This window comes from Mobula birostris, chromosome 10, assembly GCF_030028105.1.
Source record: "Mobula birostris isolate sMobBir1 chromosome 10, sMobBir1.hap1, whole genome shotgun sequence".
In the NCBI taxonomy this organism is placed as follows: Eukaryota; Metazoa; Chordata; class Chondrichthyes; order Myliobatiformes; family Myliobatidae; genus Mobula; species Mobula birostris.
Window position 1 is genome coordinate 30,930,035 of NC_092379.1, and position 13,977 is coordinate 30,944,011.

At 44.9% G+C, this 13,977-nt stretch overlaps 1 protein-coding gene across 5 annotated transcripts; it reads left to right on the forward strand.

Annotated features, from left to right (window-relative positions):
• The first annotated feature begins 259 nt into the window (after positions 1 to 259).
• LOC140203933 (WD repeat-containing protein 20-like) lies at positions 260 to 13,495 on the forward strand. 5 transcript variants are annotated; one of them, XR_011887453.1, is made up of 4 exons: positions 260 to 537; positions 1,676 to 1,858; positions 3,760 to 5,316; positions 12,552 to 13,491. XR_011887453.1 is itself a non-coding variant. In XM_072270103.1 (4 exons), exons 1-4 carry the CDS (start codon positions 286 to 288, stop codon positions 12,603 to 12,605), a joined length of 1,764 nt encoding a protein of 587 aa, XP_072126204.1. In that variant the 5' UTR covers positions 260 to 285; the 3' UTR covers positions 12,606 to 13,489. The 5 variants fall into 5 exon arrangements, 3 of the variants coding, with proteins under 3 accessions (XP_072126204.1, XP_072126205.1, XP_072126203.1); XR_011887452.1 differs by having other exon boundaries at positions 3,760 to 5,374; positions 12,552 to 12,627; XM_072270103.1 differs by having other exon boundaries at positions 3,760 to 5,034; positions 12,552 to 13,489.
• Positions 13,496 to 13,977: the final 482 nt, after the last annotated feature.

Genomic DNA, 13,977 nt, shown 5'->3' on the forward strand with positions numbered 1-13,977 from the left:
GCGGGAGGCGGCGCTGTGGTCGGAGGCCGGACTGGCGGGCGGGAGGCGGCGCTGTGGTCGGAGGCCGGACTGGCGGGCGGGAGGCGGCGCTGTGGTCGGAGGCCGGACTGGCGGACGGGAGGCGGCGCTGTGGTCGGAGGCCGGACTGGCGGGCGGGAGGAGGCGCTGTGGTCGGAGACCTAGCCGACGGACGGGAGGCGGCATTGTGGGCGGAGGCCGGGCTGGCAGGCTGGCGGGTGGGTAGGGGTGTGAAGGGTGGCCGCTGTTTTGCGGCTCCGGCTGAAGATGGCGGCTGAGGGTGGGGGGAAGGAGTTGAACGAGATCAAGTCGCAGTTCCGGACCCGGGAGGGAGCCTACAAGCTGCTGAGCCTGTCGGAGTACAGTCGCCCGAACCGGGTGCCCCTGAGCGCCACCCAGGGCACCAATCCGGTGCGGGTTTCCATGGTAAACGTGCGGGACCAGAGCGGCAGCGGCGACCGCATCTGCTTCAATGTGGGCCGGGAGCTCTACCTCTACCTGTACCGCGGCCCCAGAAAGGTGAGGCTGGCGGAAGCCGCGGGGTAGCCGGGAGATGGGTCGGGGCTCACTGACTCCCGAGAGCCGCTGATGCGAAAGGGCTTCCGCGCAACCGAGCCCCCATCCTCCACCCTTCCCCGTACTGTTGTCAGGCAAGGGATTAGTGGTTGGGTCAGAGAGTAGGAGGTGGGGGTCAAACACTGAGAAAGAATGGGGAGCCCAGTGCTGATGATGGGTTGCCCGGGTTAATGGATTGGTTGCTGCTCTGATGCAGGGTCTTGACCTCAAGCTGCCCCTACAGGTTTCCTGACCCACCGAGTCTCCAACATGTTTGCTCCAGATCCTAGTATCAGCAGTAGCATGCTCTCTGATATGGATCGTAAGGATTTGGGGCAACAGGAGGTTACCTCAACCTTGTCGAGGGCAGTTGGGTTCAGAGAGTAAATTCTGTTTGAGTTTTATTATTATAGGCATATATGTGTATAACCAGTCAAACATGTAATGGGTATAAATCATGAAAATTTGCTTATTATAGCAGCAGCAGAAGAGTAGTTTATATTTGTTCCAGATCAATAAAATGTGTTGAAAATCAGTTGATGGTGCACCCCTAAGTTTGGGTGCTAGCTGGGGTTGGGTGTGTTGGTACTGGCGGCCCTGCTTGCAGTGAACAACAGGTGGATGCATTGGCTAAGGTGCAGGAGGTTAGGGTCTCATAACTGGATTTGAATTTGAAAGGGCGGCTGTTGTTAGGATTGTGGAATTACTCAGATTTAAGGAGGTATTAAGAAACAAAAGGCATGAAGGTGAAAGGAAGTGAAGGAAAACCTGGAGGAGAGGTAAGTACAGAAGAGTTTAAAAGCTATGGGGAGGGAAAGGTGTTATAAACTGCCTGGTTCAAGAGTTTCAGTTGTTAAAGATACCATTTGCAATGTTTAATTGATGGGCTGGAAGTAAGAAATGTTCAAAGTATGCTTTGAGTAAACAGGTTATAGAGTTCATTAGTTTGAAATAAATTTGTTAAATGTAACCACCCAGTTCACTCTTTATTTACAATTTAAAGTTCCCACTTTGTCACAGATTGAGGTATACAAGTTGGTTAAAAGTCCTGAAGTGGTGGCTGGTTTAATTGCTTTGACAGTGTTCTGTGTTTTCCCCCCAGGCAGCAGATCTAAGCAAACCCATTGACAAGCGGATATACAAAGGGACACAGCCCACCTGTCATGATTTTAACCAGTTCACTGCCACACCTGACAGCGTCTCGCTTGTAGTTGGTTTCTCTGCAGGTCAAGTGCAGTACCTGGATCCGATCAAGAAGGAAACCAGCAAACTGTTTAATGAAGAGGTAGTGTAATTGTACAATTTTTGAGACTTCTATTGCAGTGCAGTTACTTTAATCTTGTTCTAATTCCATTTGTCAGACAGTCCTTTTATATATTAGAATCCTCCACACTTATTTTTAATAGAAGTTGTTCTTGCAAGTGCCTCACAGAATTATTCACAGGTGGAATATTAGGCATCGTCTCGTTTTGATGCCAGCATTGAGCTGAGCCAGCAGCCTGATAGTTCATTCCTCAGTCCTGTTGATGGGTCTGAACCAAATCGCCTACTGACTGTCCATTCCCCTCCTCTGACTCACTGAGTTGCTCCACATATCCACCATCTGCAGTCTCTCCTGTGTCTGATATTTCCTCTGCCTGAGCCATAGAAGGGTGACTGTGCAATTTGTCAAATGTGCTACTTGTCGTTAAGCATTAGGAAATTGGTAATTATAATTTCTTCCAAAATTTCAGAGCTGCATGAGATCTTCTACTGAAACGAGGTGCGGCTCCTACAGGATGTAGAATGTGAAGGGAGTTGATCATGAGTGGTCAGCAGGGAAATGTTGGTGTGGGGGGGGATTGATCACGAGTGGTCAGAAGAGAAATGTTGGTGAAAGTCCTGTTATTTCGTTTAGCCTTTCACAAAATTAGCTAAATATATTAATGAGGACTGCAGTTGACGTAGGCTGCATAGATTTCTGGGCAGCCTTTGTGATGTGGAAAGCTTGCCCAAAGTGTTTCAGCCTATGGGATCCAATAGCAAATTTGAGTGATGCATTTGGGTAGAGGGGGTTCTAATATCATAAATAGTACCCTAGGAGGTAGGGAGGAAGAAAGAGATATCGGTGTTCAGGGTCCATAGTTCCATATTGGCAAGGCTCCGATGGATAAGGAGGTGAAGAAGACATAATGGATGCTGGCCTTCACTCGAACATATGAACACGGATATCATGTTATAACTTAATAAAATAATAGTTAGGCCACAGCTGAACTATTATCTACAGTTCTGGTGTCCACACGTTAGAAAGCCTGTGATTGGATTGGAGAGGGTGTTGATATTTACCACAATGTTGCACGCATGGAGTGTTTTGATTATAAGGAGAAACTGGAGAGGTTGTGTTTTTTCCTTGGAGAGGTCCTGATAGGGATTACAGAAGCATTATAAAGAGGATAATGAGAAATTTTTCCCTGTAATGGAGATATTAAAAACCAGGAGGTGTAGGTTTAAGCTGTAAGGTGTAAGTAAGGGGGAATAGAGGGGATTGGAGAGGTGGGGTTAATTGGGGTTAGAATCTGGAACACACATTTAAAATGGCTACAGTGTAGCGAAGCTGTTACTGCAACGTTATTGCAGCTTGGGGCATTCCGGAGTTTGGAGTTCAATTCTGGCACCGTTCTGTAAGGAGTCTCTGTACATCGTCCCCGTGGAATGCATGGGTTTCCCCCAGGTCCTCTGATTTTCTCCCACAGTCCAAAGCTAGGTCAATTGGTCATTGTAAATTGTTATGTGATTAGGTTAGGGTTAATTGGGGTTGTGGGGTTGCTGGGGCTCACTGGCCGACTCTGCTGTATTGCTGAATAAAATAAATAAAAATGAAAATATGTCCAGACAAACACTTGATTCCCCTGTGCAGAGAAGGTTATGATCAGACCAAGTGCTGGTAAATGTGCAGAGCCAAAGGGACTGACACTTTTCTGGATCACATTCTGAAACTCATCCAACTCTGATCACTGGGGAGAGTTTGCCTCCAGTACATTTGCTGTATTTTGGGGAATAGAGATCATAATGTCTTGGGGATCTCTGTGGATAGTGACAATAAGACTAACAGCTACGCCGTAAAAGATGTGTAGGGACCTCAGCTCTTTGGCAAGGCTAGTTTCCTTCCTTGTAAAGTTTCATGACATCTTTTTTTTCTTGATGCAGAGGTTTATTGACAAGACCAAGGTGACCTGCCTAAAGTGGATGCCTGAGTCTGAGAGCCTCTTCCTGGTCGCCCACACCAGCGGCAACCTTTACCTCTACAATGTGGACCATCCGTGTGGAACCACTGCTCCCCACTACCAGCCGCTGAAGCAGGGACCTGGCTTTGCTGTATACACCTGCAAGAGCAAGTCGAGCCGCAACCCGCTGCTGAAGTGGTCAGTGGGCGAGGGAGCGCTGCACGAGTTCGCCTTTGCCCCTGACGGCAAGCATGTGGCATGTGCTAGCCAGGACGGCAGCCTACGGGTCTTCCACTTTGATTCAATGGAGCTGTATGGCGTGATGAAGAGCTACTTTGGGGGCTTGCTGTGCGTGTGCTGGAGTCCAGACGGCCGCTATATCGTGACGGGGGGTGAGGATGACCTCGTGACAGTCTGGTCCTTCTGGGACTGCCGGGTGATCGCACGGGGTCATGGTCACAAGTCCTGGGTCAGTGTGGTGGCTTTTGACCCTTACACAAGTAGCATGGATGAAGGCGACCCGCCCGAGTTCAGTGGGAGTGACGACGACTTTCAGGAGCACGCTCCGCTTGCCCGCAATCGCACAAACAGCACTTTATCCAGACTCTCCAAGCACAATTCCACAGATGGACGGGCAGCCAGTGTGACCTACCGCTTTGGCTCTGTGGGCCAGGACACTCAGTTTTGTCTCTGGGATTTGACAGAAGACATCCTTTTCCCCCATAAGCCCCTCTCGCGGGCTCGGACGCACACGAATGTGGTGAGCACCGCGGTCCCTGGCTCCCTAAGTGGCGGAAGCCTCACCAGCGGTCTCTTACTGGAGGCTGGCACTGCCAACTCTGTCCCGCACTCGCTCTCCCGCTCCAACAGCCTGCCGCACCCAGCAGTGACCAATGCCAACAGTAAGGCCCACACAGATGGGGGTATCCCCTTTAGTATCAGCAAGTTCGCCACGCTGGCTCATCACGAGCGCAAGGATAAGTGCACGGAGAAGGACCACAAACGTAACCACAGCATCGGGCACGTCATCAGCAAGAGTAACGACAAGCTGCACATGGTCACAAGGAACAAAACTGATCCAGCAAAGAGTCTGGGGACCACCCTGTGCCCCCGTATGGATGAGGTGCCATTGCTAGAGCCTTTGGTCTGTAAAAAGATTGCACATGAGAGATTAACGGTGTTGATATTCTTGGAGGACTGCATAGTCACTGCCTGCCAAGAGGGCTTCATTTGCACATGGGCACGGCCAGGTAAAGTGGTGAGTATGGGAGGCACAGGGACAGATCAGAGACGTAATCTCTGTCACCTCCTCCTGCCTTAGAACCCCTCTGACATGTGTATGCGCCAATACTGTTTGCTTATACAGCCCTGAATTTATTCACCCCACTACTGGCAGGCATGCTTTCAGCTGCCAAGGACAAAAGGACGGAATCTCTTCATGCTCCTCCTTTTTGAACACTGCTTAAAATCATTCCCCTTGACCAAGCTGAGTAACTCCTCACACAACAGTGTCGTATTTGCCTGGCAGTCACCCGATGAGGTGCAGTGGAACATTTTGTTTCAACGAGTGACTACACTTCACGGGATGTTCTGAGATGGTGAAATGTGTGATTTCTTATATAAGTACAAGTTAGTGTAGATACTTAATTGGTCAAATCATTCCAGTTGCGAAGTGTCTATGAAAGGCCTATCAACGTCTTGAAAGAGATCTACAGAACCAAAGCAAAATTTGTGTAGATCTTTGGAACTTCCTTCACCTCCACCTGCCTTGGATCTCTGAGCTGCTCCAGTCTTGGCTCCTCGATTGCTGGCCAGACCTTAACTTCATCCCGACAGCCTCTATTAGACTCTTAATTACCTATTGGTCCTAATATCCTCTTATGTGTCAGGTTTTGTCTGATGCTGTTGTGATGCACTTTGATGTGTTTCACTATGATTAAGACACTATATGTTCAGGATTGTGCAGAAATATCTTGACAAGGGCAGTGGGTTGGGGAGAGGAGTTACTGTTCTGAGCTATAATCCACCCGGGTCTGTTTCCTCCTTGCACCTGATAATTTGCGCAGAGATTTTTTTTTTTCTTGTGTATCTCTTGTGCTCTAGTCAGTGGTTTAGCTGTGATCCAAATCCACAAAGCTGCCTTTGTTTCACAATACTTTTTATATTTGATTTACAAAAGTCTACTAATTTCAAACATGAAACCAACAGATTATCTAATCTGTTATTATTCTTTCGGACAGGAGCTATTAACTTTGCCATCTTTTGTCTGCAGAATACGTCCTAACCTCCTGGTATAGATTCCGCAATCAATAGATAAAAGATATATAGGCGCAGAATTTGGCCCATCGAGTCTGCTCCGCCATTTCATCATGGCTGATCCAATTTTCCTCTCAGCCCCAATCCCCTGCCTTCTCCCATATCGCTTCATGCCCTGACCAATCAAGAATCTATCAACCTCTGCCTTAAATATACAGAAAGACTCGGCCTCCACAGCTGCCTGTGGCAAAGAATTCCACAGATTCACTACTCTCTGGCTAAAGAAATTCCTCCTCATCTCTTGTAAAAGGGCGCCCCTCTATTCTGAGGTTGTGCTCCCTGGTCTTAGCGTCTCTCACCACAGGAAACATTCTCTCCACATCCATTCTATCAAGGCCCTTCACCATTCGATAGGTTTCAATGAGGTTCCCCACCCCCACCATTCTTCTAAATTCTAATGAATACAGGACCAAGGCCATCAAACACTCTTCATATGACAAGGCATTCAATCCTGGAATCATTTTTGTGAACCTCCTTTGAACCCTGTCCAGTTTCAGCACATCCTTTCTAAGACAAGGGCCCAAAACTGCTCACAATACTCCAAGTCAGGCCTCAACAGTGCTTTATAAAGTCTCAACTTTACATCCTTGCTTTTATATTCTAGTTCTCTTGAAATGAATGCTAATATCGCATTTGCCTTCAGCACAGACTCAACCTGCAAATTAACCTTTAGAGAATTCTGCGCAAGGACTCCCAAGTCCCTTTGCACCTCAGTTTTTTGTATCTTCTCTCCATTTAGAAAATAGTCAACTCTTTCATTTCTTCCACCAAAGTGCATGTCCATATACTTCCTGGCACTGTATTCCATCTGCCACTTCTCCTAATCTGTCTAAATCCTTCTGTAGCCTCTTTACTTCTTCAAAACTACCAGCCCCCTCCACCTCTCTTCCTATTGTCTGCAAACTTTGCAACAAAGCCATCAATCCATCATCCAAATCATTGACATATAACTTAAAAAGTATCGGTCCAACACAGACCCCTGTGGAACAGCAGTAGTCACTGGCAGCCAACTAGAAAAAGGCTCCCTTTATTCCCACTCTTTGCCTGTTGCCAGTCAGCCACTTTATTGATGCTAGAATCTTTCCTGTAATACCATGGGCTCGTGTAGCTTGTTAAGCAACTTTGTGTGGCACCTTGTCAAAGGCCTTCTGAAAATCCAAGTGCACAATATCAACCGATTCTCATTTGTCTATCCTGCTTGTTATTTCTTCAAAGAATTCCAACAGATTTGTCAGGCAAGATTTTCCCTTGAGGAAACCATGCTGACTACAGCCTATTTTATCGTGTATCTCCAAGTACCCTGAGTCCTCATCCTTAATAACCGGCTCCGACATCTTCCCAACCACTGAAATCAGACTAACTGGCCTATAGTTTCTTTCTTCTGCCTCTCCGTTCTTGAAGAGTGGAAAGACATTTGCAATTTTCCAGTCTTCCGGAACCATTCCAGAATCTAGTGATTCTTTAAAGATTTTTACTAATGCCTCCACAATCTCTTCAGCCACCTCTTTCAGAACTCTGGGTGTACACCATCTGATCCAGGTGACTTATCCACCTTCAGACCTTTCAGTTTACCAAGAACCTTCTCTCTAGTTATGGTAACTTCACACACATCATGATCCCAGCACCTGGAACTTCCACCATACTACTAGTGTCTTCCACAATAAAGACTGATGCAAAATACTTAATTCAGTTTATCTGCCATTTGCTTGACCCCATTACTACCTCTCCAGCATCGTTTTCCAGCAATCCAATATCCACTCTCACCTCTCTTGCACTTTATGTATCTGACAAAACTTTTGGTATCCTGTTAAGGGTGTGTATATCCTGTGCCTTCTGAATTGCTTCCAGAAATTCCAGCCATTGCTGCTCTGCTGTCATCCCTACCAGTGTTCTTTTCCAATCAATTCTGACCAACTCTTCTCTAGTGCCTCTGTAAATCCCTCTTCTCCACTGTAATACTGTTACATCTGACTTTAGTTTCTCTTTCTCTAATTTCAGGGTGAATTTGATCTTCTTTTAGATCAAGCTCTCTAATCAATTCCGGTTCACTGTACAATTCCCAATCCAGAATAGCTGATCCCCTAGTGGACTCAACCACAAGCTGCGATAAAAAGCCATCTCCTAAGCACTCTAGAAATTCCCCCTCCTGGAATCCAGCACCAACCTGATTTTCCCAATCTATCTGCATATTGAAATCCCCCATGACTATTGTAAATTTGCCCTTTTGGCATGCATTTGCTATCTTCCATTGTAATTTATAGACCACATTCTTCGCGTCGCCATCTTCTCCTCCCGCAGCTCAGGACACTAGTGGTACCGTGCCCAACCTTTTGATTCTTAACTTTGTCTGAGGTCTTACCAACATCTGCCTCCACCACCTCTTCACTAACAGTTCTGGCACTCTGGTTTCCATCCCCCTACAACTCTGGTTTCCATCCCCCTACAACTCTGGTTTCCATCCCCCTACAAGGTGAAACCCCACCTTGCAGCCTAACAAACCTTCTCACTTGGAGTTTAGTCCCCCTCCAGTTCAGGTGCAAACTGTAAAATCTGTACAGGCCCCACTACCTCTGGAAGTACTGATAAATAAAATATAGATTCAGTTTAATTAATTGAACCCCCTGTGTTACCAATTAAACCACCCTTTAACCCTCTAAATTGTTGGGAGTAGAGCCCAAGTTCAAAATAATTCATCCACTTTAATTAAGAAGACATACAAGTAGGCTATTTGGTCTCTCATGCCTCCTCCACATTTCAATAAGGTAAAGACTGACCTTTTACCTTACTTATCATTGCTTTCCTGCCCACCTTGGTATTCAAGGTTCCTCTAATAGCTAAGTATCTACATGCCTGTGCAAACAATCATTGTTTAGCTTTAACTTTGCAGTCAATTCTACTAAAAGTACACTTCATTCTTTCAAAAGGACCTGCAATATCCTTCAGTAGATGTGATTACTCACCAATATTTTTATAGCATTTCATCCAGAGGAGTAAGGGTGTGAGTTGCAGGTGAATTCTTAGAAATTACACATCTAACTCTCATCACTCTCCTTGCCAACTCTTGCCAGCTGGCGTCACAGTACCTGTCTGGTCAGGAAGTCTCTACTATCCTCAGAATGTGATGGGTAACCTAAGTGTAACTAAATCAGGCCCTAGTTGGGAATTAAAGCTGCATCTTTGTGGGTAGTGTGGCTTAGAATTGAACAGGATTCTCATTGAAGTTACTATCTTTGAGCCTCGACTCATCCATGCCTGTATGCATCAGCCAACTCTCCTTATAATTTTCCTTAAAAATCAGTTCTTCCTCTGGCCTCTTTCCTAGATGCTGCACTCTTGAAATTCCTCCACATCCTACCTCTGGGTCATGAACTTTTAATTTTTCATCACCTGACCAACTCTTCCCCATCATTGCTCATTTCTCCAGCCTCCCTGCCTTGTGATGCTCTTCAGCAGGAGCAGCATTTCCCAATGCAGAACTACAATGGCAACTTATGATGCTCCTGAACATGCTGTGGCTGATGTCACCTCCCTGTTTAGATAGCAATCCCATGGAGGGTTCAGTCACCTTAACTACTGAAACAACATAACAAGTTTGTGTACTGCCAAAGGTGGTACAGCTGGTAGAGGGAACCTGGGTTCTGTCTCTGATTTCCAGTGCTGTCTGTGTGGAGTTTGTACGTTATCTCTGTGACAGGTACTCTAGCTTTCTCCCACATGCCAAAACACGGCTGTTGATAGGTTAGTTGGCTGCTGTAAATTGGCCCTTGAGTCTAAGTGAAAGGTGGAATCTAGTTGGGGAGAGTAGATGAGAACATAAGATTAGTATACGGGTTGTTGATGGATCGTGTGGAGATGATGACAAAGGAATGGATGCAGTGGTAACTTAAAAATCGTTTAATACTAATTTATTTTATTTAGAGATACAGCACAGAATAGGCCCTTCGAGCCACGCCATCCAGCATCCCCTGACAACACTGATTTAAAGTAACCTAATCATGTGACAATTTACAATGACCAATTAACCCACCCAGTCTTTGGACTATGGGAGGAAACTGGATCACCTGGGGAAAATTCACACATTCCACGAGGAGTACACACAGAGGTCACCCTGAGCTGTAATAGCGTTGTGCTAACCACTATGCTACCATGTGCTTTAGAGTTGTGATACCATTATTCTTGCCTTGAATTAATTAATATTCTTAATTACTACCTGGGGACGGGGACATCCCTGGCAAGGTAAAGAAAATGAAGTGTGATTGTCCGCTTATTCCACTACTGTGTGAGCCTTGCGGCGGCACAAAGTGTAGTGGTTAGCATAATGCTACTACAGTGCCAGCAGCCCAGGTTCAGTTCCTGCAGTGGCCTGTAAGGAGTTTGCATGTCTGCCAGGGTTTCCTCTGGGTGCTCTGGTTTCCTCCTACATTCCACAGATGTAGGGGTTAGTAGTTGAATTGGTCACATGGATATAACTGGGAGGCTTGGGCTCCCAGGAAGGGTCTGTCACCATGCTGTGTCTCTCAATAATAAAACCTCAGTTCAAAGGACACGGTTGTAGTTTTCACTAATTTTCATTTAAACTTTGAGGAAGCATTTGGGGCCACTGGGCTCTTCAATATGATGAGGGCATTTACTCCATAAATGAGCTCTGTCCCAAAAGGTGGTGGTTATTTCAAACTTGGATACGGTGAGTAAATTAGAATTTCAAAGCTGAGCTCCCTTGTCAACCTCTGCTCATTATTTTCCAGCTGGTTCTTGAGCATGACCCAGGGGTGCAGTTCAGCTACCATACTACTGACCTGGGTAATTGTCTCGAGGGATTATATTAGCTACACGTACAACACAAAAAATGCTGGAGGAATTGAGTAGGTCAGTTGGAATCTATGGAGAAGAATAAACGTCCATTGTTGCAGACCTAATGTAGAGTCTCAGCTTGAGACATGGACTGTGTTTCTCTCTATAGATGCTGCCTGACCTGCTGAGTTCCTCCAGCATTTTGTGTGTTGCTGTGGATTTCCAGCATCTGCAGAATCTTGTGTTTATTATTAACTACAACTGTTCTTTTTGTAAATGATCTTTGTGGCATATGCCAATAATAATAGAACTAAGGCGGGCTTCAGTTCCAACTTTTATTTAGTTTTACTCCCCTTTCTGCATCTCCATCCCCAGCCATTTAATTTCCTTTTCATGTAAGTAGATCTCTTCTGGGAGGGAAAAATAATTTGTCTTACTGTTTTATTTGGCAATTATTTTAAACGTGTACACTCTGGTTTACGGTTTGTCAGTGGAAACAGTTCCTAGTTAGCTTGTTAAAGGATGTTTCTTCAATTAACCTTTCAACAGGGATTCTGTGATTAAATAGATTACTTAAGGCAACATTGTCGTTTCATGGGTATGTTCTGGCCAGCATGGCAGAGAATTTTAACTTGCTTTGAAAAAACTTCCAGAGTTCTGGATTTATGTAGAGATGAGTTACAAAGCAAACATCCCCGTGCAATGATGTGCCGATTTTCTGAAGCTGTGTGATCCTTACTGTTGAGTGTGTATGAGGCTTGACTAGAGATAATGTAGAACGGTCAGTTCCTTGAGCAACTTCAGCTCATTGGAGTCCAGGTTCATAAGTCCCTGGAAGTGGCTACATAGATTGAGAGGGTAGTTAAGAAAGAATGCTTGCCTATATTGATCAAGATACTGAGTTCAGAAGTCAGGAAGTTATGTTGCAGCTTTATAAAATTCTAGTTAGGCCACATCTTGAGCTTTGCAGAAGAGGTTTACCAATATCCTGTATTAGAGGACGTGCTATAACGAGAGGTTGGACAAACTTGGTTTGTTTTCTCTAGAACGGCAGTGGCTGAGGTGAGATCTGATAGATCTAACGTTATGAGGGGCATAGATGGGATAGACAGACAGTATCTTTTTCCCAGGGTTTAAATATCTAATACCACATAGCATGCATTTAAGGTGCCATTTCAAAGGAGATGTGAGGTGGCAAGTTCTTTACTGAGTGGTGGGTGCCTGGAGTGGTGGTAGAGGCAGATACATTAGACATTTTAAAGATAGGCATGTGAATGTGAGAAAATGGAAGAATATGGATATTGTGTAAGCAGAGGGAATTAGTAAGTTTGCCCATTTGATTACTGATTTAATTGCGTCAGCACAATATTGTGGGCCAAAGGGCCTGTTCCTGTGCTGTCCTATTTCCACCATGCAAGACCAATCTGGATTAATACTTGATGTTGTCCTCAGCCTTGGTAACCTTTCCTAATGATAACTCATCAACTTCCGTTTTCCCAATTTTAATGCAATCCTGGTTACCACAACTGAAATGGAGGGAAGAGTTCCAGATTTCAATCACTCATCAAGAAATGTTTTACGGAATAACTCTAATTTTAAGATTTCCACCCCTCCCTTCCATCCTCGTTATCTGTTGAGCTGTGGTAACCTCTATGTATTTTGTTCCAGGGTTTACTGTCGGCACAGAATCAAGCTAATTCACCGAGTGGCACTGTGGTGTAGTTGGAGTCTGCTTTGGAAGTGCATTCAATTGTGGTCTGCCAGGGCGTTGCCAGTACTTAGGCATTTGCCCGTTGACTGTTAGAGCTGCTGCTGCATCAGTGGTCCCAGTGCTTGGATAAGGAATACCCAAGCGGGTCAGTCATGAGCCGAAACGGACTCCTTTATTTATTAATATGTTCAACACTAAATCCTGTCCTGGATTTGAACCTCAAATCACTTCTAATTTATCAAACTGTACAGTTAAGATGTAACCCAGAGAGCAAAATCAGGAATTTTATCAGTGTCTTACTACAGATAGATTATTATATATTGTGTACATAGACAAAGATTCACTGAAACTAACTGAGCATGGGCAGCCTGTGTAATTCTCATTGCAGTCTCGAGTGTGAGTACTGAGCAATACGTATCCCATGAATAGGATTTGATCGGAAACAAGTTCCAGTGTTTGGAAGTGTTCATCTCCGATTGGGTATGGAATAAATGTAAGTGATAGAAGGCCTGACAGAGCAATATGCTTCTGCTACTGTCTGTGGAGTAAGCAATTTAGAGTTGGTCACCTTTTTTTTATTTGCACTTGATCAAATTCTACATGACTGAATTGTAATGAGGTACACAGTGCGATTACCCCTGCCTATAAATATTGTACATGCAGTGATTTGCAAAAGATAACAAATGACTGATTTCACCTTTATTAAAATATTTAAAATATGTTTCTAATACAGTAAGGTTGTAGTTGTCGATTTATTCACCGCTGGAATGAAAGCTGAGTATAATGGGCTGGGAGAGAGACGATATGTACTTTCAGCAACATTAACGTTTTGTTGAAAATAAAAAACTTGGAGATGCTGGAAATCTGAAATAAAAATGACAAAAGAGAAAGTGCACACTGTCACAGAGATGACATTTGTTCTCCCTACTGCAGTGCTTCTTCACTCCGATGGAAAGTCAACTGTTTCAGTCTACACAGAATTTCACTTAGCTTTCCATTGTTATGCTTATTTGGGACTGGGCAGAAGTGTCTTCTCTCAGAGAACTGAGTCTTTGAAGTTGTTGAGATCAACCAAATGGATGCCAAGCAAATAGACTGTGGCACCCAGTGTCAACTGTGATCTCACCAAATATGGTACATGGGACCCCTTGTTTTATGCTCTTGTCAGTGGCCCCAGTCAAGTTCTTTATCTCCCAGGAAGGAATGCTTGCACATTGCTGTTCTTCAATTATGGCAGCAATTTATAGATGTTGGTTTGAGGAACTTTTTGGAACTATCTTGAAAAATTGCATGAGGATGGATATGTTCAGTGTTCCTGATCTGTCGTGGCAAATCTCACCTTAAGCAGGACCACACTTAGTAATGTAGGAACCTGCACTAGAT

Coding starts and splice junctions, on each gene's coding strand:
- LOC140203933 (XM_072270102.1), top strand. CDS start 286: ATGGCGGCTGAGGGTGGGGGGAAGGAGTTGAACGAGATCAAGTCGCAG. Junction 538..1,675: donor TGTACCGCGGCCCCAGAAAG/GTGAGGCTGGCG, acceptor TTTTCCCCCCAG/GCAGCAGATCTAAGCAAACC. Junction 1,859..3,759: donor GCAAACTGTTTAATGAAGAG/GTAGTGTAATTG, acceptor TTCTTGATGCAG/AGGTTTATTGACAAGACCAA.